Genomic DNA, 27,878 nt, shown 5'->3' with positions numbered 1-27,878 from the left:
TTTTCAGACACGGGCCCTACACAGCATCTTGCAGGGTCACAACAGTGTTTGATAGTTTAATGTCATTAGGTGTTATCACCCTGCTAATAGCACGAAGAGGACTGATCCTTTTCAAGGGAGGAGGCTGTACCTAGGATGGAGTCTGCAGGGGAAAATGTTGCTTGGGGGGGGGCAGTCGGGCATTGCTTCCTGCTGCCTCCTGTTGACATTAGCAAATTGGCTGCCTCTCCCTGACTTCTCTGGGGAGATTTACTGCCAGGTGAGGTCTCTGGTTCACACAAACTCGTGGTTTCTGCAAACCATGTGGCTGCGTGCTTCCTCATGTGACTGAACTTGATACGGCTGAAGCAGTGAAATGTACTTTTTAGCTCATGATTGCTGTCATGAGCTGTCTTCCTGGGGGAAGACACTGGTGTTTGGTCTGGTTTTGGATCCCGTGTTAGTATGGCTCTGTAAACCAGAGCCAAACCCTACTGAAGTCAGTGGGGCTCTGCGCTGTTCTTGTAGTCCGTGTATAAAAATGCATTACAGGAGTTGGCCTTTGGAGTTTTAGAAACAGCTATGCGGGCCTCCAGCCATTTGGCTATCGAGGAGAGCTGCATTTTATTAATTGAGGTAATGCAATATTTGTGGATATGCAGTTGCACAGGATGCAGAGGAGGCAAAAAGTTCTCATGTGTTGCTTCTGGGTTATTTCTAACACAGTTGCAGAAGGCCCCCATACCATGTTCCTACTGCAAGAGGAGATGCCTTCCCCAACCCAGGCACTGCATGGCGCAATGGCTGCGCTCGGTCTTCTCCTGCCCTGGTCAAGCAGAGGTGTGGGGGTGAATGCACAGAGTTTGCTGCAAGTCTGTCTTGGAAAACAGCTTTCCACATCGGGAGAGGGTTTGAAGCTACTGCTGGGGCCTCCTTGGTCCAAAGCTTATTCCTCCCAGGCATTTCTCGAGCAATCTGTCTCCTGCAGCAGGTGAGCAGTCCCTGTCTGGAAGAGTTGTTCATCGTGATCTTTATCCAAGAGCTTTAATCCGTGCCGTAAGCCTTGCCAGCAGAGTGCCTAGAAGATAAGAAGTGATTGAATATTGGATGGGGAGCTGCTGGAAGGAGCAGAGCACGCAAGGGGCGGTTGCAAGCGCTAAATGAGGGTGGTGGTGGGGCTTTGGCTGGGGCAAGGGATGGCAGGGCACAAGCGGTGACTTCCAGATGGACACCGGAGCAGCTGCTGACAGGGATGAAGGTGAGGGAGGAGGCCAGGAGGTGCAGAAGCAGCCACGGTTCGGTGTGGCACCGCAGCCAGAGTGGGAGCTGGGCGTCCCGCAGGATGCCCCTGCCTGCAGCGGTCCCTGCCTGGTGCTTTACCCTGGGGGGGCTCAGCGGCGTACCCGAGGGGTCAGACAGGGCTGCGTGCGGGGCCTCCCCCGGCCACAGCACGACCCTGCGGGGGACGGGCACGGCCAAGCGCCTATCGGTCCCTTGGGCTGAGAACGGAGTGGGAAACCCCTCCGTGCTCCTCCCCGGGAACCACCAGCGGGGATGCCCCACACTGCCTCCTGGGGGCTGCCTGCAGCGAGCCCCGGTCCCTCCCTCCGCCGTTGCAACCCCCCCCATACAAGCCCGGTGCGGCTCCCCCCGATGCAACCCCTCCGGTACACACGCTCAGCCCCCTCCCCCGGTGCAATCCCCAGCCCTGCGGGGCTAGAGAAGGCGGCGGAGGAAGGAAGAGCCCCGTCCGGCCCCGGCTTCCTCCGCAAGCCCTGCCTCGGTGCACGGTGCCCGCCCCCGGCCCTCCCCCGGCTCTCCCCGTTGCATGCACCCCACAGCCGGGCGAGCCGCGCCGCGCCGCCTCCCCGGGGAGCTCCCGCCGTCGCCGCCGCCCCCGCCGCGCAACAGTTGCCCCCAAGTCGTGGCCGCCTCCCTCCGTCCTTCCCTTCCTCCCTTCGTCCCTCCCCGGGGGAGCCCCCTCGGCGCCAGGAGGAGGAGGCGACGAGGGCTGCTCGGGGAGGGGGGGGGGCTCGGGGGCTGCGCGGAGCCGCCGCCGCTTTGCAGCGCTGAGCACTGCCGCTCTCATCGCTCCGCTGCCGCCGCCCGGGGCCGGGAGAAGGAGCTGCTCGGATCCCGGCTTCTCGCTTCCCCGCAGCGATGGAGCGGGGCGGTGGGGCCGCGGCGCGGCTCCTCTCCGCCGGGTGCAGCCGTCCTCTCCTCCGCCCGCGGGAGCGGAGCAGCACCGCCGCCGGGCACCGGCCCCCCTGCTAGGCTCCCGGGGGGCGCCGAGCCCCATCCCGCACCCCTCCGAACCCCTTGGGCATCCCTTTGTGCGTCCCCTCAACCCCCTGCGCACCCCCAAACCCCTTGTGCATTCCCCCCCACCCCTTTGTGCATCCCCTTGTGCGCTCCCAACCCCCGTGTGCATCCCTTCCATCCCCTTGTGTATCCTCCTGTGCACCCCCCCTAGCCCCCTTGTGCCCCCCCCGTCTGTGGCTTCCAGCCCCAAGCCCACCCCCCCTTGCATGCAGCCCCTGGGCTGCAGGAGCCGGGGCCACGCACCATGGGCACCAAGCAGACCAAGGGCTGCCAGCCGGGCAGCGCCGGAGAGAGCCCCCCGGCCCACCACCGCAAGAAAGTACCCCCCAGGGAAAGGGGGGACTTCCTCACCTCCCTCGTGGTGAAGTCCGGCGAGAAGTTTGGGAAGGGTGGTGGCAGCAGCTTGCCCCCTTACCACCGGCGGATCTGCATGATCCAAGACATGCTGGTGCTGGTGAAGCAGGGGAAGCAGGAGGAGGCCACCGAGCTGCTGAGGCACCTGCGGCAGGTGAGGATGGGCAGGTTTCTCCTGGGGGGCTGCCTGCTTGCGGTGGGGAAAAGGCAGTCCAGGAGCAAAACACATCTCGGGTTTGAAAGCCTGCTAGCAAACGGGGGCGGGGGGGGACGACACGTTCTGGTTTTGTGGGTCTAACTTGTGTGGTGTAATTTTGGGGAAGTGGCTGAGGAGCTGCAGGGTGGTCATGGTGTTGGAGATGGGAAAATAACCCCGAGGAGGTGCTTTGCATTGTCTGCAGAGGAACCCTGCCGGGTGCATTTTTCTCCTTCCCTTCATTGCTTGTGCTGATAGCTCTGGGGTTTGCTGTATGCGCAGCCCACTCAAGGAGGTTCCCACTCAACTTTCAAAAAGTTTGGTGTTTAAAGCAGATCTGTAAAAGCGCTGAGGCAATTTGAGCTAGCGGCTTTTGAGAATCAGCTCTTCCCAGCTCAGAAATACCAACAGTTGGCAGCTTTGCTTTTTATCTTGTTCTTTTTGACACGCAATCGCTTAGTGGGGTTTTGGTGGTGTTGACTGGGGCTTGTAGAAATGAGTGTGCGAGACGCTGTGCAAGAGTGGGGAATTAATTGCACAGAGCCCGAGACCTTTCCCCTTGAAAGTCTGTTTGAGCTGGGCATTAGCTGAGAAGCAACACTACGGAAAGTTGCTGTGAGCAAACAGAAAGGCAGCTGAGGAGCACTGCTCTGTATCCGGCAAATTAGCATTTAACCTTTTCTACTGATAGACAGTGATAAAAAGACTGCAGTGCTGGGTATTTTCAAGGCTCTGGGGTACATAGGGTTTGAAAACCAGCAAGTTTTCCATGCAAACTGAAAACAGACCCGACTTCAGGCTTGATTTTTAAACCCGAGGAGCCTGCAAGGCACCCAGCTGCTCGGCGTAACCAGTTCTACCACCTGGGGAAAAGTTACTAGGATCTTTGCTGGGCATCGGGAGCTGCTTTCTTGCCCTGTAGATCTGCTCTGTGTCAGTCTGTCCACGTGAAAACACAGCTGGTCCTGAGTCTGACAGTTTTCTTCTTGGTTTTTGGGTTTGGGTTTTGCTTTTTTTCTAGTTCTGTTAACTTTTTAGTAAGTGGATGTGTTGTTTGGGGCATGTCCCTGACCCCATCGGCACGCTTCCGTTTACCCCATCGGCCAGGGTCCCTCTGCCCAGCCGGTTTACATGACTCAGGACTATCTTTGGAGCAGTCCAGTTGAGAAATCCGAATAGTTTCATATGTGTTTGCGTTCCTTTCTATAAAGCTCTCGCAACTTACTCTCAACTTTGAGATAAAGTGCTTTCTCTGAGACGAATGTGCCCCCTTCCCGAGAGCAGGGGTACGACTCTTTGGGACAATGACCTCTCTGCATGGGATCTGGCGGCCGTGGTGGGTTGAGCGTGTGGCTGGGAAAACGCCGTGGGGCAGAAGTGGCCGTGAGTTGGGCAGCAGATCTGTGCCCAAATGTTGCAACCCTCTCAGCCATGCCAAAACTTTATCGTTGCACCGGCAGCCCGTTGGAGCTGGCAGAAAGACAGGTGCTAATTTTAGAAGGTGTTTATATCAAACACCCCCCCCCCCCCAAAAAAAAAAAAAAAGTAAAACTTGGTGCCTGTGAAGTACTGTGAGTTGCTCCCAAGTTCCCTCTGGCTTCAGATACTTTTGTTTTCTCAGTGATGCTCTGGACTGTCCTCTCCCTCCCCACGGGTTGGCCATGCAGAGGGTGAGGGAGCTGGGATGTGTCGCAGTGGGTGCCCTAATGACAAATCTGACCGTGGGGGCATCCTGTCATCTGACTAAGGGGGGGGAAAAAAAGCTAGAAATTAATTCTAAAATGCTGGGGGAAGTGAGGAACCTGTTACAGTCAGATAAGTCTTTGTGAGTGAGTGTTTCTGAAGAGCTTGCTCTGATAAAATATATCTTAGAATGTCAAAATAGGGAACGCTTTGTCCTAGATACTATAATAGACTCGAAGCACATTTTTAATAAGATGGTATTATTCCTTGCCTTCGGGTAGCTACTGTGGATGCCCCACTGAACAAATCTCAATTGCCATGGTTTTCCATGGGCTGGCTTTTGGGAGGTGGCATTTTAGGGGTGCATTGGTGGCTGCGAGGGATGCTCGGTTTGCTCCCAAGGAGCTGGGGCTGCGAGGCGGCGGGAGTCTTTGAGAGCTGAGCTCCTGCCACGTCCCAGCCTGAAAGTGAGGATTTGGGGGGAAGGAGGAGCTTCCCCCTGCAGAGAGGGATGGACGGACGGACGGGTGAGCCCAGTGGGGCAGAGAGCTTTTCCTGTGAGCCATTTATACGGTGTCCACCGCAGAGGGGCTGTGGTGTTGGTTAGTCCGTGTAGTTGCTAATGTAACGTGTGATGCTGCTGCAAAACTGGGTTTTTTGAGCAGACCTAGTGACCTGGTGCCCAGCTCTCGGTTGCATTTAGACCTTTTATTTTTTGAAAATCCCAGCCATTTAGGTCACTGGGAGCCTCTCCACTGGCTTCACCAAGCTTTGAAGCCAGCCCGGCATGCTAGCGATGGGGTAGGTGACAGCATCCCTGCGTTTGGAGGTGCTCCATCCTTTTTTTCCCGAGCAGGATGCGCACGTTGCCAGACCTGAGGCTGACCAGCTTTTCGGCTTTCTTTGACATAACGTCCCGCCCGACCCACTTGCTGCAAGACAAGGTTTGGGGGCGCTTCTCCTCCCGCCTGCCAGGGCTCCCACAAAAGCTGTGTTTGATAATCAGCCAAAGGGTAGGGCAGCAAAACCATTACTTTAAATGTCGTGCCGGAGCACGGGCAGGTTCTGCCCTTCCAGCCCCACCACTGCACCAACGTCCAGGGTGGCCTTTTGCATTTCACTAACCTTATCCATCCTGCTCCCCTCCCCTGAAATGGGAGCGATGCTGTTTTCGTTACAGGCTCTTGTAAGGATTAATTAGTGTTTCCAAGAACGCTCGGAGGTTGCAAGCAACTATAAAAGCACGAAGATACAAAGTGGACTTCTTTTTGTTTAGAAAGATTAAAAAATGCGAACCGCAGACAGAATTCTTTGCTTCGAGACTGCTCCTCGGAGAGGTCAGAAGTGGTCTCCGGTGCGGAGGCAATTCGATCCCACCCCCTGCCCTCAAAATAACACGTCTGTTATTCCTGTGTGCAGGAGCTGGCAGCGGCCGTTCGAACGGGTATGTGCTCCTTTGGCACAGCCAGCCTAATTTAACGACAGGTTCTTTAGCTAGAGATACCGGTTGCTCTTTCCTTCTGGTAACTCTGTCAACTGCCTGGAGCCCAAACCCCACGCTGCAAAATTAAAGTCCCCTCTCAAAAAAATGCCGTCCGCTGCCCTCTCTGGATGAGGTGCCATCCTCGCCAATGCTGCACGTAGGATGCTTTTGGCAGTTAAACGCGTTGGAGGATAAGTGGAAATATGCTGAAATACTTAACGTTTTGTCGGGGCCGGAGTTTGGGGTTGCGAGAAGCTCGCTAGTCACCTGGATGGAGCCGGTTGCCTTTCATGGTAGCAATTCCTGCGCTGAGTAACTTTTTGAATCCAGTTTCTCCGCTATAAAGCGACTTCCTAGAGTTATCTGTCAGTATCTTCTCTGCTTTCCCGCAAGGAGCTGCTGCAGGGCCTCACCCGAAGAGAGGGTGAAAATGGAATTCATTAAGCACTTGGAGAAACCTGGGACCCCGCTTTCAGACCCTGTACCCCATCCGTGCTGCCTGGCATGGGTGGGAGAATTGCAGCTCCTCTGTGCCAATGAATTGCTGTGCCCGATACCACCAGTTGCAGAATAGGATAGGCTTTAATATTATATAGCGTATCACTTTTTTTTTAATTTACACACTCTTGAGTTTCAGTGGTTAAAGCAGCCAAGCACTGTCAGTATATTAAATTCTGGGAGTGTCTCTCCTGCTGGGGAGAGGATTTGTAAAACAAAGCATGTTTTCCTCCTCTCTGCTGCCAAACGGATCGTTTTCCCAAGTGAAATGGTGAAGCGCTTCCCAGCACATTACGTTTCACTCAAAGAATTTGCCATTGGTTATGGCTCAAAGTGGAGTTTTTGCTGGGCTGTTGCTGCTGCTCTGGTGGAGCTGGGCTGGGGAGAGAGGGGAGGAGGAGGTGGCATCCGTCAGCTCTGGGCATCACCTGCACGGGGCAGGAGGTGTACAACAGTTCCAGGAATTAAAGGCAAAAAAAAAAAAAGGGGAAAAAGAGGGCAAAGTATCGTAATAAAATCTCCGGGTGCTGAAGATGGCCAGAAGCCAAATTGCAAGGTCCAAGGTGCGGCAAAGCTTCAGGACTCGTGAGGTGGCTTCTCTGCTCACGCCAACCTCGCCTGGACGGCGGTGGGGCGGGAAGGGCAGGGAAGAGGGGTCAGGGCCCCAGATGGGCAGAGACACCACGAGAACTCCGATTTTGCAGACCCTGCACCATGGTGCAGCTTGCCGCCTCTTTGCCGTGGATGACCTGCGATCCCCGTGGGCTGTCCCCAGATACATCCCTGCCGTGGGCGCAGGCGTCCCCCTGCCCCGTCCGAAGCAGACTCCTGGATTTTGCAGGCAGCGGTTGGTGGGAGCGAGGCACGACGTGTCATGACATCCACCCCACTGGGCCAGTGATTAAATGCCTGCTACTCCTGGACAGCTGCCTGGTGCCATGGGGACTGCGAGGCACTGGGATGCTTTATTAATTAAATGATGAATATCTTCATCATAAGAGGGGGCTTGGCCAGGAGGAATAGTTAAAAAAAAAAAATAATTAAAAAATGGCTAATGTATAGACAGTTCACTTTGGGCTCCTGTGGCCACCTCCCTGCTACACCAGAGCAAAGAGCTGCATGATAAAATTAAAAAAGCAATATTTAGGGGCAGTCATTCTGCTTAATTAACATTGGTAAGCGCATTAAATGGCAGGCGACTTACCCCAGTTGTCCCTGTGATTTATATCACACCGAGCCCTCTCAAAGAGAGCAATGCGGATGTTTCCAGACCTTCCTGGGAAGTTGCCTCCGGCATCTCGTGGGTGCTTGGAGATGCTGAGATGGGGAGGGGAAGGTTTACCCGAGTTCAGAGCAGCCAGGCAGCATTGCACCCAGGCGGGCCTGAAAAGCAGTCCCCCGTGAAGATGCACTTGGCCCTTTGGTGTAACTTTGCTTTCAGTAAAAGCTCCTGAAGCGTTTCACGGCCCAGTATCAGCCTGGTCTGTGTTACACTGTGTGTCACACAACGTGCACCTTCACGGTACGCACTGTGGGTCAGGAGTGATTTGGGGATACTTACTTCCCCAAGCTACTCTTCAGAGACAGCGATGCTGTTGCGTGGTAGATCTCCATCGAGATCCATGAGTGTGTGACGGTTGCAGTGTCTCTGGCAGCTCATTAGGATGAAGGGGATGTTTTTCCGACTGCCTGGTCTCAGATTCAGACTTACTCCCCGAAGGATGCTGGCCCCCAGCTTTGCACCAGCCTCGAAACGTATGCTTCAGCCCTGCCAACAGCAAAACCGCTTCAAATGGTCCTCCTCAGCCGTGCGGTTGGACGTGCTTATTGGACCTCTAGAGCAGACCTTGGGGAGCGCTGCGGTCTGGTTGATATGATGCAGCTTAGCCGCAGCCTGTGGGTGCCTTGTAGCTGGACTACGCCGCACTGCGCTTGCTATCTGCCCCGCACGCACCAGCCGTGGGGCATCATCCCCGGGAGGCGGGAGGACCTTCGGCATCGTTGCTGCCGTGAAAGCAAAGGCCTGATCCCTTCTCCTGAGCGCTAAGACCAGCCAAGGCATCAGAGGTGACCAGGGCTGGAGTTTCTCAGCTTCCTGTGAGCTGCCGGCAGGAGGGCAGGGACAAAGAGGTTTGCAGCATCGGGCTTGGTTTTTTGCAAACGGGAGTCCCCTGGGACAGGGAGCAGGGTGCTGAGGCTGGGTGCCCTCTCTGCCTGCACCACTGGGCACTGCACGGTGGAAGTTGGGTAACCCGGCCAGGCAGCTTTGGGATTAGCGCTCGTTTCCTTTGGTTTGGGTTGCTGACGAAACCACCAGTGCTCCCCACAGTTATTTTTAACCCTTAGGCTGCCAGAGGCTTTGACAGCAAATGACTGTGCCTGGAGTGGTGGGGTGTTTTCTGCCCCAAATGGGTGTGTCTGGTCTCCTCGCTATGCTCCCTAGCCCTGCCCTGCTGCACGCTGCTCTCTTGCAGCATCCTTTCGCTGCTTCCTTCCCATCCTGGCTCCTTCTGCTCTTTTTCCTTCCCCCACGGGATTCGCAGGTGGATGCTGTGTCCCAGTGTCTGCCTGGCATCCGAGCAGCTTGGTTTTAATTAACCTCCTGGAAGGTGGCTGCTGCTGCTGCTGCTCCTCCTAAGGAGAATGTGTCTTTGGGGGATGCGGAGATGGAGGGGGAGGAAGGTCAGGCAGCGCTGGGGAGGGCAGAGGTGACGTGTTTGGCAGCGTGGGCTCAATCCCCGGAGCCCCTGTGTGTGGCAGTGATGCTCAGCCTGCCACTGGCATGGAGCACAGAGGGTTTTCTCTGCCAACAGGGATGTTCCCTTGGCACTGGGGAATCACACGCGCAAGAAATCAGTGTTGCTAGTGGGTGCATTAATGCAAGACGTGCAACGCACCCAGGCAGGCCCTGCTTGCTGCTGGGACAGCGCTGAGAGCGCCCGACCAGGGGTGAGATCCATGTTCCTGTATCCGCTTGCACCTGAGAAGCGTGTCCTGGACTATTTCCCTCCACGGCCGGTTTTCTGAGGGTCCCCGGCTCAGCCTTTCCCCCATCCCAGCTGCTGGAAGTGCAGCTGGCTCAGAGGGCTGTGTGCCCGGGGACGTGGTGGCTCCTCTGAAAGGGTCGGAGCTGAAACTGCTGAGTCAGACCTTGGGTTCCTTCCTCTGGACCGGCTGGGCTGGGCTGGGTTAGGCTGGGCTGGGTTAGGTTAGGCTGGGCTGGGCTGGCTGCTGCTGGCCAGGGGAGGTGGGCAGCCGGCTGCTCCCGAATGCAGGAGGAGGAGGAGGTCCTGCTTGTGCCCTCTCTAGAGCCAGAAGTCTCCAAGCTGGGAGAGGTTAATGGTTGCAGTTGGCAAACCGGCCCCTATTCGGCACTTTATCTGTTTATATAATAGAAGGAATGTGTCTTTTTTCCCCTCCAGGCTGCTGTCGCTTTCACATCTGATGTGAAATGCAGGCAGCTCAGGGCTCCAGCCCTCAGACAGGCTGGCATGCACTTTTTTTCCTTTTTTTTTTTTTTCTCCTCCTTTTCCTTTTTATCTTGCTTCAAACTGTAAAACCCCTGTGTCTGAGGATGTCTTCTCTCTTGCCAGCGCGTGGGCGTGCGGGGAGAGACCTCCCTGCAGATCCCAGCGCTGGGACCTGCGCTGTGATGCTGTGCCTGGGTGCGCAGAGGGTCTCTGCGGCAGGGATGCAGGGGAATGCCCTTGAAGTTCAGTATATTGTAGCTTCTCGACAGCTTTAGATCAATAATAACATTCCATGTGTTGGGGGGGTTGGTGACTGTGGCCTCCTTTTAGGTAAGGGAGATGGTTATATATTAATATTCATTTCATTCTCGTACAAAGAGAAATGGGATTTTTTTAGCATTTAAGTTCTGCAGGTCCCAGCCAAAAGCCTAACGTGATTTAATGCCTAATTCCCTTTCTCTCCTTTGTGTATCTCAACCTCCTCCTCCAAATTTTGGAGAAAAGACCGCTGAATGGTAAATTTAATCTTGCCTCAAAAAGTAAAAGCGAATGCAAATTGTCCTTTCCATTCCTCCCCAAGCAGAAGGTTTTAGCTCCAATTACTCCTGGCCCTGACCTTGCTGCTTTGCGAGCAGGAGCTGCTTCGAGCTTTCCAGCTTTCTCAGATATTTTCAAGACCCTTTACCTTTCAGACCGTTTCTTCCAAAGTCAGTGACACTTTTCTTTGTGCGAGGGTTTGCACGGCATCGCCGGCTCAAGGAAGAGCCTCGGGCGCGCACCGGAGCGATCTGCCTCCTTCCTCGTGCCTTTGGGTATCTCATTCCTTAGGGCCTCTTTATATTATATTTTCCTAGAGCCCTGGCTCTCTTGCCGTTACAGAGCAGGACTCGGGTTTGATATCGGTGGAGGAATTTCTTTATGAGATGTTTCTGGGTTTTGTGCGAGTTCCAACAGCCTGTGCATCCTTGTTGGCCCACGGAAGGTTTCCCTGAGGTCTGCTTTGCACGGGCGGTGGATCGAGCTGCTGCTTTCAGTTCTTTAATGTCCCCTTTGCCTTTGAGGTTGGTTTTTGGGAAATAGCAGCAGCATTTCCAGGGCTGCTTTGCTGCAGACCTGCTCCTGCTTCTTACTGGTGCTGCTCCGCCTGCCCGTCCCTGCGAGGTTTTGCAACGTTTGTGGGTGTGCTCACAGGGGGCAGGGGATTGCATTCACGTGTTGCACAAGAGATTCTTTCTAAGGCACTGTCCCTAAACTTCTGATAGTAATTGGGTTGAAATGAACGTTAATTAATTAAAGGAGAGTCCAACCAACCAGCCTGTACTCTGAGCAGGACCCTCAAGTGCAGGGGATGGGGGGGGGGTGTTTCTTGGGAGGATGGGGAAGCATGTGCCTGGTTTCTCAGCTCCTTTATGTTTAGCCACAGATAATGAGAAGATGAATGCTAGCTGGGAAGGCAAAAGTATGCCAGGTTAGAAAAGGTGACCCGCCAGCCTGGGCCGTAGGGTGCAGAGCAGCTCAGGTGAGCTGGGGGGGACAGGGCAAGTGCTGGCCACTGTGTTCACCCAGCTGGGGTGATGCTGTGGCACCCACCGAGGATGGGACCTCCAGCTATGTGGGAGATGAAGCACCGTTTTCTCGACCTCAGCATGCAAAACACGCCAAGGCGAGTGAGTGCCATCTGTCCCTTCCTCTCCCACCGAAGCTGATGAGCTCAGAAAACGTGATATTAAAAACCAATAATGCCTTCGGTGGTTCTCATATCGTCATCTCTCGCAGGCAGCAATCGTTGTGCAAAGGCAGAGATTCCCGTGTTTGTGTGACCGAAGGGCACGGGGCTTTAAACAAATGTGTGCCTGGGAGCCCCTGGTCCCGTGGCCGGGTACCACGCTGGGAAACGCTCCCAGAGCTGACTCTGTCTCTGGGGATGCTTAAAGTGAGCCCACATGGGGAACGGCTGGGAGCTGGTGAGCAATTAATTACTATCTCGTTCTGCAGAGCTGTTCCTTCGCCCCCATCCTCCCCAAGGCCAGGCAGATCTTTTTGGCACAACAATTAAAATCCCAGCAGGGGAAAGCAAAATCTGCTGAGGAAGGAGAGCAGACGTGCCCTCAGCCTTTTGCAGTCTATGGTGGGAAATGGTTATTTTAGCTTGGAGATGGGCTGAGGGTTTTTGCTGGGATCCCTTCTCCCCGTTTCCACCCTGCCTGCAGAGCCGGTCCGGAGCACGGTGCTTGTGGCGGGGACTGGTACCATCTCTCTGCCCATGATTTGGGGCATCCCGACCTCCAGTGGGAACTGGAAAGCAGGAGACTGGGGAAGTCCCATGTGGGAGTGAGAGCCCCAGGTTGGACCTGAGAGGTGCCATCCCCAAAAGGTAAAAGAGCACATTGGGGCAGAGCCCCAACACCCATGCACAAGGGATGCCTTGTACCTGCTGCAGCATCTGCCGTGGGTTTTGCTCGCGTTGAATAAGCCCCCAGCCCTGGTCCAGCCTGAGCTCACCAAAATCAGGATAGCAAAGCACAAATCTCTGCAGAAGCAGGACTCAAACCTGTCCGCACAGCCTGTCCGTGATGGGCCCTTCTCTGAAGGTCCCTGTTGACCCATGGTGGCATGTAGACAGAGCTAGCAAAGCTTTGGTTCGTTCTGGCGTTCCTTCATGTATTTCCATATATGCCATCTATTTGGATACAGCTCTCCCTGCTCCACTGTTGGAAGAAGATGGGATTTGGGGGAAATCTCACTCCTGATGGCTGCTGTGAGCTTCCTGGGCAAAGGCAGAAAGTGTGAAGCAATTTGGGATGCGAGTGTGAATGACCTACATCCATGGCGGTGACCGCAGCCAAAATCAGCACGGAGGGAACCTTGATTTAAGCAGCCTTTTTTTTTGTGGGTAGGATTTTTTTTTTTTTGGTCATTCTGTAAGAAAGATGATGTTTTCCTGTTTGGTTGTAAAAAGCTGCTTCTGCTTGGTGTAATCGGATACTTCCTTTTCAGAGCAAGGAACCTGGTGTATCTGGGGGCGTTTATTTAGGCAGCTGTTTGGCTGGGCGATTAATTTTGTATGTTTTTATTCTGGTGGGAAATGGTGAATTTTGGGTTTACATGATTGAGGTGGGTTTTTTTTTATTTCTGACTGAAGTTACATGGAGATGAAAACGAGAGTTTAAAATGCAGAAAACTAGTATTTTAATGTTATTTGATCAGTTAATAAACTCAAAATACACTGGATATGTAGGGCAGACAAAGTAAACATCTCAAAACACATTTTACATTTAAAACTAGTCAATTCATTAACTAGAGTATTAATTGTACATAATGAATTACACTGCTGGTCACCATAATTAGCGATCTTGGCATCTCAGGTTGTATTTTTACTTGCAGATTGGAAAACATACATTTCTCCATCGTACCGTGATTTGTTCATTGACTTGCTGAAGTTCGGCGTTGAGCTGGACTAGGTGAATTAACTGAAACAAAGATGTTTTCTTTATCCTCGTGAGAGTGCCAGGCTCCCCCAAAAGCTGTGTTTGTACCTCAGTCTTTTCTGGTTGTGTTTTCATCAGTGACTTTCCTTAAAACTTTGGCAGCCGGCATGTCCTGCTTACCTAAGCTAACATAAGCTGTTTAATATTAAAGCATGACCATAGGTTGGCATCACCTTAAACTGCTTGTTTGAAATGAGTGTTTTAAATATATTTAATGTTTAAAGCTATTTTAAATAGCAGTATTAATTGAATTTTAATGTCATTTAATTGAAATCTTGTGCCACCCATTCCTTAATTCTTCCTTAGCGAGGTTGGGCATTTACTAATCTCTTTGCTGAGCCAAGCGCCTTTACCATCGGGTTTCTCGGAGGAGACTGAGCGATCTGGGAGGATCTCAGCCCTGTAGCTGCCGTACGTCGCCTACCCCCAGTTTGGAGGCACCTGCCAAGGTGGATCCTCAGAGGAGCATCCAAATTTCCTGGTGCCACAGAGGGAAGTTACTGTGAAAGTCTTGAAGAGAGATTTTACTTTCCAGGCTTCTTCCCTCTGAGCCAAATACCTCTGACCAGATCCCAGCCCGGAACGGCCTCCGCTCCACCCGATGGTTAAAAATCTTATGCTGTAAGTAAAACACACGAGCATGGGATAAAACATGGGAAAGACTTAATTTCTTCCCTTAAGCCCCAAAACCTACTGACTTTTCTTCAGTTACATATTCCTGTAAGATAGGGGCAAGGTTCCCAGTTCCCTGTGGTGTAAATCACAGCGCTGATTAAGTCTTGGGGTGGGAAGAAGCACTTTTGAAGCACCCTGCAAAAAGTGGAGTTAATTTGCCCCAGCTGATGATCTCATCCATTACCTTTGCAATCAGCATCCCATTTTTCCGAGGGTGTTTTGAGAGGAAACCCTTGTCTCGGCAGTTCCCTTCCTCGAGCTGCCTGGCAGCCTCTCATACAGCAGACAAAATCAATATATTATTAGGTGTGCCATTACCAACCTGTCAGGCTGTATAATGGCAATTACAGACTGCCTGCCCGGCAGAGGGCTGCAATTTATAGAGCCGGTCTGAACAGCGGGCTGCGCTTGACAGCTTCGGAGGGGAATTAAGAGCATTCAGCGTGGCGCTGGTTATTGCAGGTGTGGAGCTGTGCCTGCTGCCCTCGCCTCCTCTTCTCGCCATCGCTGAGCGTGAGGCTGTGCTTTTCATCCTCTCTTCAGGTTACAAGTGTAGCTCTTAACCAAGTGCCTAAGCTCCCTTAAAAACACCGAGCATCACCAGCGTGGGTGATGCAAACAGGCTCTTTCCGCGGTGCTGCTTATGATGAGGCTGTGATGTCCGTGTTGTAACGGCTTGGGAAGGATCCCGACCCAAGTGGGAGTGTGATGGATGTAGGTGAAAGCCGTATTTCTGCCCCAAACGAGGGACGGCGCTGTGTCAAATGCGCCGTGGCCGGTGCCGTTCCTAGCAGGGTGGTGGAGCCCCAGCCAGCGCTGCCAGGGACTCTGTGTTTGGTAAGCTCCTTCGTGTCTCGGTAGGAGTGACCTCCGGAACTGCGTCTGTCGGGGTGCGCGGGGACTCACGTCAGGGAAAGCTCCTCTTCCCTGGGACTTGCTAGCGCAAGCGTGCTTTAGTATTCAGCTGAGTTATTTCACTGATTTGGCTTAAGCAGGGGAAAAAGGTGTCTTTGAACTCTATGTGCACAACATCTGCTTTCTGACATCTCCTTTTTGAGTATAAAAGTCCAGACCTTTCCATGGGTGAATGCCAGAAGAGGCATTTCTTCTCCCTTGCCTTACTGCTTTGGGATAGGGGTGTCAGCAGTTCTGAGAGCTGCTAGGACTCCGGGTTGTCCCAGCTTTTAGGATACGTACATCTCTGTAAACCCCCTGGGTGCGTCGTAAGCAACATGGGACCGTGTGTGGGTGCGCAGCATCCAGCACAGCAGGTCGCTGCTCCCACATGGGGACCGGCTGCTGTAACTGTGCCACAAGTTTATTTGCCAGTACGTACACTGGTCATTAAGTGGATATGCTGAACTGCAAAAAAGAAACAGCGTCGGTGCTCTTTCTGAGCTCCCGCGTGCTCTCTGTGCATGGCTTGGGGCTGGTTGGTCTTCCCTCTGTTTTCCTTTCCACCCTGTTGCTGTCCGGAGAAGGAGGGTGGAGAATTTGGCACGGTGCAGGTGACAGGGTCAGCCCATCTGCACCAGTGCAAGGTTTGGCTCCGGTGAACCGCTCCATCCCTGTTCAAACAGATCTAAAGCAGTTTTCTGATGAGATTAACTCCCTGAAATGTGGTAAGAAATCTCTGCTTGGGGTGCTTTCATCTCTTGCCCATCAGCTGCTATTCTCCACCAACACAAAGAAAATAAATAAGCTAAACTCCTCTCCTGCAAGCCATTTTTTAAAAATTCGCTTTTAGTGTTGCCACATCGTGTAAATCAACTGTATTTTCTAGAAGGACTTGTGTTTGCTTATGTGCCCTCCCTTCGGAGGAGACAGTGCTGGAGCAAAAATATGGAAGCCTGAAATAGTCCCAGCGGCAGGGATAAAGTGCCATTCCTGCAGGTTTAGATCATTTCACAGTGCTGCCTCTGTGATTGCAGAGGGATGAGAATGACATCTTGCTGCTGAGCATCACGTGCAAAGTCCTGGTGGGATCCAACACTGACCAAGCTCCATCTCCAGATACTTCATCTCTGACTGACCCATCCGCGAGCCGGCAGGATGCCGCGGGGCTGATTTGCAGCTCGGGCGCTCCAGGCTGTGCTGCTAATTAAACCGAATGAGTTGCACAAAGCAAAAGGAAGAGTTGGGAGAAGGAAAAGTTGGGTTCTGGAGTAGGACCTGGGGGTTATGAGCTTCTGCTGTGTGTGTGCGTGCAATGCCCACACGGAGGCATGCTTTTTTGGCCCGACCCAGCTTTTACTGTTACGGCAGCTAAATCTGGAACAGAGGCGGCGATATGGAGGGAGCAGGTTGCAGCAGGACCATGGTGTGTGGTGAGAGACGTGGCTTCATTGTCTGACACTGGTGGGCTGTGCTCAGCCCTGAGCAGAGATCAGGAGAAAGCCCTCGGCAAAACAAAAGGGGCTGGTTTGTGGGTGAGATCAGCTTGGCCAAGAGGGTTTGCAAGGGCTGAGCTCTAATAGAAGGTGTATCGCCTTTGGGAAACAGGCAGATGGGGTCTCAAGGGTCTCAGCTGGGCATCTCGCATTCATCACCCCTCCAAAACCCACGTGATGGGGGAAAGCATCTGTCCTACTCGCTTTGCAGAGGGAATGGAGGGGTGGAAAGGCTGAGCATCCCCCCCAGTAAAGGGGAGCGTCTGCTGGAGCAGGGAAGGTCCCAAGAACAGGGGTGGTGGTTTCTGGAGGTGGCAGAGCCGCGAGGAGGGCTCAGGGCACCTGCTGGTTATCGCTTTCTGAACATGCATGTCAGGAAAGATAAGGGGGGAAAAAAAGGAAAGCAATAACACAAATTGAGTCTGCTTGTCAGCCTGCTGGCTCTCAGAAGTAGGTTTTTCCACCCTTCTCTACTTGTCAGTGGTGGTTTTGGATCAGCCTGTGGCATCTTCAGAGAGAAACAAGGTTTTTTTCTTCTTGTTTAATGTCGTACAAAAGGAGTCTTTTTCCTTAGGCATGGTTCCCTGGTGTTTCTTGGGGGGAAGAAGGTCCCAAGACTTGTTTGGTGCTATCGTGTGTCAAATGCCACTCCAGCCCCTTGCGAATGCTGTGCTTTACCCACATCTCGTGTGCGAGGCTGTAGGTGTCTGGTTCACCACGGGCCAGTTGCTTCTACGCTTGGAAACCAGCCCAATGACTGTATTAGTCATGTCTCAGTGCTGTCTTGATATTGAAATCAGCTGTTTCATGGCCAGTTGAGGAATTTCAGGCCAGGGTTGTGGATGTCTCAGTGGGACTGTAGCAGGGAAGGGAAAGCTTGGCTCGCCGGCGGATGGGGCTGCGCAATGAGCTCATCCTGGCTTTGCTCTTGCTCAGCTCGTCGTCTTGCATCAGGTTTCAGCAATTATTCAGCCCTGCAGTTGTATCTGGAAAACGATATTAGAGAAGTTGGTCCTGCATCCTGAAGGCTTCTAGGGTTCTTCTTTCTCTGCTGTTAACTTCAGGAGAAACTGGTGGTCAAAAATATTAATGTTGGCTATTTTGAAGTTGGAAAATAAATGTTCCTGGCTTGTAATGCTGGAGCTGTGGTGAGAATTTCCAGCCAAAGACCGTTCTAGCACTTGTGGAAATATTATTTGGCCACAGCATTTCATGGGGTCTAGTTTAGTTTTCACAGGAAGGCTCAACCACCCGCGGAGAAGGACAAGGGATTAGCAGGGTACTCCGTTACTGTCGGCACTTCTGGCCTCTGCTTCTGGCTGGGGACGCTTCCTGCGGTGGTGTCACATTGTAAGGAAATAGGGAAATAGCCCAGGGCATGGAGACAGAGGCTTTTCTTGCTGGGTGCTTTGCTGATGTTCCTCCAAGGTTTGTGTGAGGGGAGGTTTAGGCTGTCCCTGCAGACTACATGAGCAGAGCTCCTAGGCAAGTTTCCCAGGCGCAAAACCTGCTCCAGAAATTGGCTCCTTACAGCGAACAAGCAAAAGTCACTGTGAGCCATGGGGACACCTGGCCCAGAGGCTCGTGTGTGTTGGACCCCGCTGGCATGGGCAGCAGTGTTGGGAGTCAACAGCCAGGTCTGGGGGGTTAAATTCAAAAGGATGCCAGGAATTACTGGGAGAGGAAGGATCTGCAGTACAGTAAACGAAGGAAAAGCCAACAGCATGTACTGAGAACAACCTCAAGCCATGGGATGGAAGGGCTGACCAGCTAACATGCTGGATGCTACAAGCCTTCATCCCAGAACTATCCCATGGAGATTTATGTCAGCATCTTTGTTGGAAGCACAGGCTCTTCTGTCTGAAAGAAAACCAGTGCCAAAAATCACAGAGTGAAGCACTAGCTCTTCTTTCATCCTTTCATCCCTTACTGTTGCTCTCCAAAGACGAAACCCCTGGAGCCTGTCGAGCACCCCCATCCCTCAGTGGAAACTCCTGCTTTGGCTGGTTCCAGACAGGATATCTAATGGTTGAGGCAGTGGTGCCTGCTCTGTGCAGTGACTCTTTGCTGGTGCAAAGGCTCTACCTTCCTAATGAGGGAACCCATTTGTGTGGAGCTGGGTGTTTGGGAGATGCAGATCAGCCCCAGGTGGAGGAGGAAGAGGAGGCAGGGTGCTGTGCAGGGCATGGCGGACCTCACTTGGTGCAGCTCAGTGGAGCACCATGAGCCACAGCTCGTTGCCGACACTACTTTCTTTTTGTGTCTTGGCCTCTCTGACCGTGCTAAACCACCTGTGCAAGTCCAGGCTTTTATCCTCAGTGCCAGGGCTTGGTTGGAGCTCAGTCAGGCTCCCATGGGTGTGAGAACAGAATAGGAGCTGACACAGGAATCACGAACTCCACTGTAACCCTCTTCTAGAGCTGCCTCCTGACTTGTTACTGGGACTGACTGGTGGTCCTTTTGGTCCTCATCTTGGACCCCAACCCTACCCAGTGGGTGGAAGGAAACTGCTAATCAGGTTGGGAGCTACAAGAAGTAAAAGCCTGTACTGAAATCTGCGTTGCATCAGCTAGAAGTGCACAAGCTCTGGCGTGACTCAGCAGTGGAAGCAGCAGATTTTCGATGAAGCCGTCTCCTGCAAAGTGAGCTTAAAGCGTGGTTGTTATCACGCACAAGTGTCAGCTAATAGTGTGCTATCATCTGCTGGGCATTGCACTGCCACAAATCCATGACATGCTGAATTTCCTTCACAAGAAGCTTCCTGGGCAAAGGTATGTTTTCTGTCTAGGTCATCCCGCGTTCATTTGGCACACGCTGCCAGCATCTTCGCTGGGAAATCAAATATCAACAAGAGCAGCTTAATGGCCCTGACTGGGAAACAAAGCAGAAATATTCTCATTTTTAATCAGAGGGGGATGGACTTTGACACCTCTTATAGCTGAACGAGATGTACTGCTGCCTTTCCAAGCAGGAGGCAACCCCCCGGGCGGGCAGGAGGGGATGTGCTTGCTTTTCCCTGCCGTCCCCCAGCCTGCCTGCCTTGGGGGTGCTGCTGTGGGTTTTGGGGTGCAGAGAGCACCTCTTCCCCCTTGTAGTGGTCCCAGAGCCTGCAAGCAGGGCAAGAGGCGTGGAGCACAGCAGAGACGCTGTTTATTTTCCGTGTCTGTCCATCACCACAAATGAAACCTGGGATGAATTTCTCTTCTTGGCCAAGCGCAGGGGTCTCTGGCCACGCGTGGGTTAATCCATCACATCCCTCGCAGCCACCACCCTCGAGCCCTTCTGCAGCGATGTGTGGTGAAATGAAGAGGAGGATCTTAATAGCGCTTACTGGAAATGTTTGCTGGCGAGCTAGTGCGCTGGCTCTCGCAGGGCAGAGCGCTTCTCAGACCAGCCCAGCCTGCAAGTTGCCTGTGTCTCCTGGGGTCTCGTGCCTGCTTTTGTGCTGAATGCTCTTCTGCTGATCTCTTAAGCTGCATTTCGCTCCGGCAAGCTGATGGCCACAGCATGTCCTGGCCGTTGCTTCTCAAGTTGTACCCTGTGCTGCTGTGAAGGGACTGGGGTGGAGAGGGCAGTGGCAGAGAAGTTTTGCTTAGCAAAAACCTGTATTAAGTGCTCTGCTAATCAAAGCCCTTTGGCTTCAGTGGGACTTAAACATGTGCTTGTAGTTAATCAGGTATTTAAGTGGTTTTCTGACTTGGCAAGCATGAGAGAAGATATCCCAAAGGAGAAGGAGGAGAGCAGAACTGTGGCCTCCCAACTAAGGGTGTTGGTAAATGTGGACATTAAAGGCAGAAGGCAGCAGTGTGAGCCTGGGGATGTGGGTTTAGCTTGCTCAGACTCAGTTTCTCCGTAAGACACTTTGCATATACCCCGCAGGGGCTTTGGGGCATCAAAGATGACAAGGGCAGTGGTTAGGTGAAAGAGGGGATGAGCTGGGATCGGTGTGTCGCAGTGAATGCACCTGGGCCGGCAGAGGAGGACAGAGGAAAGGTCCCACCAGCAGCTGATGAGCTCCAGGGGCAGGCACCTCCTGGAGAACATGCTTTTAGGCACAGCTCCTGTGAAAAAGGCATTTCACGGGCTTGATTAGGAGTTAATCGGAGAAGTGGGCGATACCCCTACTTTTTCCCTAGGCTGGACATGTGTGGATGTGGCTGGTTTCAGAGCGTGTCTGTTATCATCTTGTAATTAGAGGGATAGCTCTCCGGCTTGGCGCAGTGGGTATGTTTGTGTAAAAGCTTGTGGTGGGTGTTTGATGAAACTGCTTCTGAACAGCCTGCTGTCAATGTCTGGAGGGAAACAAGCCACCAGCTCCAAGTCTAATTCATGAAATGGGATTGCTGAGGAGTTTGTCCCTTCTCTGCACTGCTCAGACAACCCCTGCCCTCTGCGGGGCTTTCGGGAACACGTTGGATGGTAACCTTGGGTGTGCATCTCCGTTCAGTGGTGGAAGCTTTTTTTTATCACAATCCCAAGGGCACGATGGCACATAATATATCCTTTTCCCTTCTTCCGGGTGTAGTGAGGAGTGCCAGCCCTCTGTGTTGAATAGCATCCTCCTTGATTTCTTCTCCCTGCTGCAACCTCATTGTGCACACGTTTATCTGGTTTTCTTGCTGGGTAGTTCTTCAGCAGCCGCTCATTCCCAGTGCCGGCTGCATCCCGCTGCAGGACAAAGCTCATTAGGTGGCCTGGGCTGGTGTTGAATGTGTCTCCGTATAAATACACAGCATTACAGTTACCGTGATTATTATGCAAAGCATAGATTATTCTAGCATACAAGTGCGTTATGTATTGATTTGCCATTGCTTTGAATCCCGTTACATGAATCTGCTTTATTAATGGACTTTGTCCACGCTTGAGATTAACTGTGATGCTGGATTTGCAAATGAAAGAATTGAAATTCATGTTGTCCATATTAATTGCTTGTGCGATGCTGGCCTTCTTGGCAAGACGTTAGAAGCTGTGGAAACCTTTATTTTTATTCCATTCCCGTTGCTCTGTCTTAAGTAAGAAAATGAGTGAGTTTGTTTGGATTTGTTTGTTTTGCTCCTTTGCTGGAAGCCTCTTTTAACTGTTGAGAAGATACCAAGAGTAGAAAGAGGCTTCATCCTTGGTGTGGAATAGGCTGTTGGTAACTCAGGATAACTCTGAATGCAGAAAAGGGGCAGGGAGGTTTTATTTCAATGTCGAGTTCTACCCTATTTTGTCATCTCTTGCTCTGAGCTAAAATCTACCTGTATCTTGTTCTCTCATAAGGTTTTACAAAATCTCTAATACGTGTCTTCTTGCAGCGATACGTAGCCAGGTTCTTGTGTTAAGTGCAGCAAGGTAGCTGGAAAGAGTAACTCTGCTCTATTTGCTGGTAGAAGAACAATGATGTACCCAGATTTCAGATGTCCATGTGCCTGCAAACCAAGGCTGAGATGAGAAGACCTGTTGTGGATCAGGGAATCAGATTGCTCCTTCAGCTGCTTTCAGGCACTTGACGCTTAGGTCTGGCCAACATGGAGATGCCAGTGCAGTTCATTCGGTGCACGTTTGGGTGAGGGGAAGTGAAGACGACAGAACTCTGGTTTTGGGAGGAATGAGGTAGGGCACGAAGCCTCGGGGCAGCAGCAGGACCAACATGGTCGCCTTGTGATTCAGCCGTGTGTTTGCTTTCCAGAGGTCCCCATGGCAGCCCAAGAGCACGGCAGTGCATTGGAGACGTATTTGGTGTGCTTTGGGTAGTGCCAGCGGTGCATGTTGTGGTGTCTGGCTCTTCCATTGCCGCAATCTATCCGAACCCGTTTCTGTCCCTGCGCTTCTCCCACCCAGGCTCCCACAGTGGTATAAATGGCACAAAAAAAGGCTTGATATGTGTTTTTTATTGGAGTCAGCTGCAATTTGTTCATTTAAATGATCTTTTTGTAAGGTTCAAATCATTCCGTGGCAGCCAGTTTAAAGAGTTAATTGAATATTTCTCTCTCTCAAAGATGTCTTAAATTACTTCCCTTGAATAACCTACTCTGGAAAAGAGCTCTGATGAGGAATCATTGACGCTTATTTTTACTAACGCCTATATCAATAAGATCTTAGGTTTTATTCTAGCACCTATCTGCTTTGAAGGATCCCAGAGCAATTGTCGAAGCATTTGTATAGTCTTCCATTGCTGAAATTCAGTCCCTTTGAAGTAGAGCTTACCAGTCACTGAGCGGTTACAATACATCCCTCCGTAGCTAATGCAATAATAATCAACCCAGCGCTTGGAAGTGAAACCGGGTTTTAGATAGCAGTTATTGGATTGCAAGCTCTTATTGTGTGTGCAGTAATGGATTGATTACTGTTGGGTGCTGAGGGGGGTCCGGGAGGCTTCCCAGTGATACGGTAACATAATTATCGATGCTGCAGGTTCAGCGTGATGTGTCTGGGAATTTCAGTACTTGGGGATGATGCGGGAGTGTTTCCCAGTGGTTCGCGTGGCTGGCTGCACGCTCGCTGCTTGGCAGGGCTGTGCGTCAAAACAAAACCCCCGTATCACATAGGTGTGGGTAATCCCCATCTCAGCGTTTTTGGCAGCGCTGCTGACACAGACCTGATTGATCCCCTGAAATTATCAGGTTTCTTTTTCCATCACTGGATTGCAATAGCTCTCCTGGCTGAGGAGAGGAGGGGAGATCCTCAGAAAGCCGCATTTTGAATGGGTAGAAAAAGCAAAGGTGACTTTTCAGCTGTGATTTGCAATTCCTTCTGTACTGGGCTGCATTGGGTTCGCCTTCTCCCGGGAGCAGCTGATTCCGCTGTGCTCAGAGAGGGCTTTTCAACCGGCGGGCAGGACTGGGGATCCTCCTCCTCTCTCCAGAAGGAGACCTGTGCTGACCTCCTCCTGAAATCTCTCGTGGTGGCAGCTGCTGGGAACAGAGGATGGGGCTCAAGCGGGCCGAGGCAATAAATCCTGCTTTCCCCGAACTGGAGGCTGGCTCAACAGAATTAATGCCAGAGCCAGGCAGCTCGTGCTATGTTGGGTTCATCTGTGAAGTAAGGGCAACTTGGAGAAAGTGGCTGGATTAGAGCAGGATAGAGAGCGAGGTGAGGACTCCCGTTCTCTCATCTTTTCTGTTTAGAAAAGAGGGTGGTCCCCAGTGCAGGGCCAGCTGAGGCTGCCTCTCCTGCAGGCTTCTGCAGGTTGTCCATCACATCAGCCAAACCTCAGCTCTAGGAAAATCCAGCTTCTCCCAGTGTCCTCCTTGAGGTCCCAGTGGGCAACCCTGGTGGCAGCTGTGGACCATCTGGCCCAGCTGCAGACCATCTGTCCTCCTGTCCGTCCGTCTGCTGCCATGCTGGGTGTACAACAGCCAAGTCCTGGTCCTTCCCTTACTGGGGTCTCTTCCTTCCCCCGATACTGTTTCCTTAAAACTTGCAGGACATTAATTACTTTTGAGAGTTTTGCCCCTTTCCCATAGTTGAATGAGGCTGGCTGACACACAGAGTTACCTGGGGAAGGACAGAGAGGTGGAAGGATGGACAGCCAGCACAGTCGCTCCAGCCTTGTTGCCTGTTTGATTCGTTATTAAGGTTGGGCCATCCGCGTCGACGTTTTTGGACTCTTTTCTTAGCGTATCCCTTAGCAGAGATATTTGCAGGGATGTGTAAAGCCAGGGGGTTTGGCTCATTACTGTTAGTGAAACGCAGTGCGTGCAGGTGGGGGATAAGGAGCAGATTGCACGAAGTGCTCATAGACGCGGTGTTGCTCCAAGAACTCTCATCAATTGTAGCGTGTGCGGGGAGAGTCGTCTGTAATTTCAAACAGGGGAAGATGTGCGATTGTGAACGCTGCTCTCGTATCGGGAATTTTTAACTTACTGTGTGCCCAGACATCGGGGCCGTCTCCAACAGGCAGTGGAAATTATGAAGGCAAGCAATTCCTCCCCATCTGACAGTGTCATCTTCTATTTGGAAACCTCTTCCCCTTTCCTGCAAGGATCTCAGTTCTGCCTTTTTTTTTTTAATGTTCCCGTAAATACTTATTACAAAGACACGTGTGAGCGTTTAGTGCATGTGAACACATGGTACAATATCCGCATGCACAAATAAAAGCCTTCGGTGCCCATAAGGCATCTACTGTCACCTTCTAAGGACAAGAGTTCTTTGAGCTCCTGGCTACCTCCAACACAACAGCGGGGGCCTAAAGCAAGACGTCAGAAATGTAACTAGTATTGATGGATGATCAGCTGGAAAACAGATGGGGCTGCTCTTTGGCTGGGAGAGGGGGTACGAAAGCCATGCAGAGCTCTGTGCTTGCTGTGCTGGAAGACAAAGGTGAGAACAGTATGAGCGGGATTTTCCTGCTCCAGTTGCCTAAACATGAAATGTCTAGGATAAGCTAATTAGAGGGGCTTTTCTTGGCGGATAACTGATAGAGACAGCCACATCCAGAGACTGACTCAGCCCAGCTGGCTTAGAATAGGATGAATCATCTTCTTCATAGGAATTGACAGTAGACTGAGCTTAGGTGACAAGCCTGGATCCTTACCTGACAGGAGATGAGATGTGCCCTGTTTGTAAGTGCATTTTCTGACAGAGATCTCAGACTTTTTCAAGGGGAAAATAAGGTTGGGTTTTTTTTTTTTGCATGTGGGGCGGCAGGGGGGAGAGGTACCTAGCCTTCATCCTGGGGATCAGGCACTGACCCGTGCTGGGGCACGAGTCCCTGTGCAACCCCTATTGCCTTTAATAGTCAAAGGCACTGGTCACAGAGCAAAAAGAATGATAAACTGAAGTTCTGCTTCTGACCTGTGGTTTGGATGCTCCAGTTGGCATCTGGGTTGCTCCAGCAAGCTCTTTGAGCAGACATGTGAGGATGGAAATGGCAGATGCTTGATTAAATTTGTAATATTTCCTTTTACCGCTTCATTGTGGAGTTGTTAATGGGAGTTCCAGCAGTAGGAGCTGAGTTAATAGGGTGGGTGTCTTGCAGGGTTGATGCATTAACCTTTTTCTTTGGATTTTAGCCATGTGATGCGCAGTTGGCTAGCAGGAGATGAGGAGGCCATGACAGTGGCCCTTTGGTGTTTGCACTCAGCTGTTAGCAAACTGGAGACACTGGTGTGTTTGCTCACAGACTCATCCACGCCTTGCCCTTAGATCTGCAGCTTTTTCTGCTCCTGTCTTTCCTTTGCAGAAGGAAAACCATGGGGGATCGCTCTCCCTGGGAGCGTTCTGGTGCAGAGCAAAAGAGGCTCTCGCGCCTTAGGGCTGAGACTGGTGGGAGGTTGCTGCCGTCACCCATCCGTCTGGGGAGCCGGAGGAATAAGCGACAAGTCCCACCAGAAGCCATCTGGTGCAGGCTCTGTGTGGCCAGCAGGATCCTGGCTTGGGGTTGGAGCCCCAGCTGGAGCGACGGTCCCAGATTGATGCACCAGGTCGGATGGGAAACTGGGATGCAGGCAGCTCCCACTGGTTCAGAAGGGATGCGTGAATAATATTTTGTGAGCTTAAGACAAACACTTGTGTTAAAGGCAGTGATGGATCTAAATTGTTTGAATTGTTCAAAGCACCTCCTGGAGTCACCTTCCTCAAATGGTGTTTCCAAGCTTTTTCTATACTGGGATCCCACTGGCTCTGTAAATCAAGATGGGATGGGTAGCTGAGGCCATCTCTTCTCATTAAACATCCACAGGCACTTTTCTGAAGAAGTCTGTTAGCTGTGGTCTGGCCAAACTCCAATTGGGGTAATTGCATTTGCCTCGCAGTTTAAAATAAACGCAGTGCATTCTTCTGCAAATCCCCTATTTGCAGTTGTTTATTATCTGGATGGCAGCATCATATCTCTGCCCATTAATCCGTCTCTCCGAGTTTCTATAATTCCAGCCTCCTGGAGGGGGTTCAAGCTTCCACCATTTATTATTTGAGTCAATCTGCCAGGGAAATGTTTACTTCTTCCCTGAAACATTGACTCTGTTCTCAAACTGCAACCTCACTTGAGGCTTGAATGAGCAATCGTTGGTTCTAAACCAATATTAACGCTGTTAAATGGAAAATATCCCATGTATTGAAACTCAGTTTTTTCATCATTCTGGTGGATTAGATATAGAAATTTGCAGTAGGAATTTCTGGTTTGTTCGGAGGTTCCCAGGGTGCTTTCGGCGATGCTTCATCCAGATGTACTGGTTCCACCACTGGCTGCCTGGTCACAGCTGAGCCACGCGTGGCTGCTAAATGCTGCCTACCCTCTTTGAAGGTGCAAACTTGGGCATCTTTGCATTGCTGAGGTCTGTTTTTTCCCAAAACCTGTTGGAATGTCATTACCTTTCAGATGCTTTACTCCTCTCTCAACCCATGAAATTGGTTCCTGTGTTAAAAAGCTGTTTGGGGAAGAGGAGGAGATGGTGGATGGACAGCATGACTATTTCAGCCTTGTTTCCTTAGGATACCTGGTTAAGAATTAAGCTGTTTATAGCATGTGTAAAACACCTTATTGCAATGTATAAACGTATGGTTTATAGGGGTTGTACGCAGATGACTGGAGCTGTTGGGCTGCAATAAATGCACCAGGCAGATAATCTTTCCAGCAATGCACTTCCACATTGCATGGTCTTATCTCATAGGAAAGTAAAGCAGCACCAAACGTATTAGCTGTGAAGCAAATGCCGGAGGGCTCATCATGTGCAAAACAGGTGGAGGCTGATCCTAGACGCTGTGGCCAGCTGTGGCCGATTGCAGCTGGCAAATCCATAAATACCAAGTTTTATGGTGGCTTCCTAACCTCGTAAGTCAACCAGACATTGGAGGATTTGTGATGGAGTCGAACATCCTAAAGATCAAAGGCAAGAAATATTTTGTTTGCTTGTTTTCAAGGGGATACTTCACAAGGCATGGGGGTTGAGCGACTAAATATGTCCTCCATCAAGAAAACCAACCCCGTCGCCTTTGAGCAACCCATGCTGTGCTCGCTGTTGAGTCACGTCTCACATGCCTGTCTCTCTGAGCTGACCTTACTCACTGCGTTGCTAATGCTCACCTCATGAAATCATTTTTCCCAGATAAGTTGCTGCAGATGATTGATTGCCCACAATATTAATCCTTCTCTTCCTTCATGCCTGACCCTTGTTTATAATACCAACCTCTCCGCCTGGAAATTCATTATGCTGCCCTGGCTATTAGTGGAGATAAGAAACAGTTTTGGAAGAGGTGCTGGCCAAAATAGCAGCTATCAGGATATTTATGAGCAGCCATGATTGCAAGAGCTCGGGGTGATATTTTACACAGTAACCTCATTTGGGCAGCCGGTAACTGCATTCGCTCTGCGTTAATGAAAGCAGCAACGACATAACCTGCTTTATCGTATGACTTCTC

The 27,878-nt window shown here is 51.7% G+C and overlaps 1 protein-coding gene across 1 annotated transcript in view; it reads left to right on the top strand.

Annotated features, from left to right (window-relative positions):
- Positions 1–1,935: 1,935 nt before the first annotated feature.
- Positions 1,936–27,878, top strand: part of LRRC75A (leucine rich repeat containing 75A) — a 94,331-nt gene continuing 68,388 nt past the window's right edge. Inside the window, exon 1 of the mRNA XM_054847803.1 lies at positions 1,936–2,809. Within this exon, the coding sequence (XP_054703778.1) occupies positions 2,546–2,809 (264 nt within the window). The 5' untranslated portion in view covers positions 1,936–2,545. The remainder of the gene's footprint in view (positions 2,810–27,878) is intronic.

This window comes from Grus americana, chromosome 19 (genome assembly GCF_028858705.1).
Source record: "Grus americana isolate bGruAme1 chromosome 19, bGruAme1.mat, whole genome shotgun sequence".
NCBI lineage: Eukaryota > Metazoa > Chordata > Aves > Gruiformes > Gruidae > Grus > Grus americana.
Note: the sequence above shows the minus strand (reverse complement) of the source record. Positions and strands in the feature narration are given on the sequence as shown.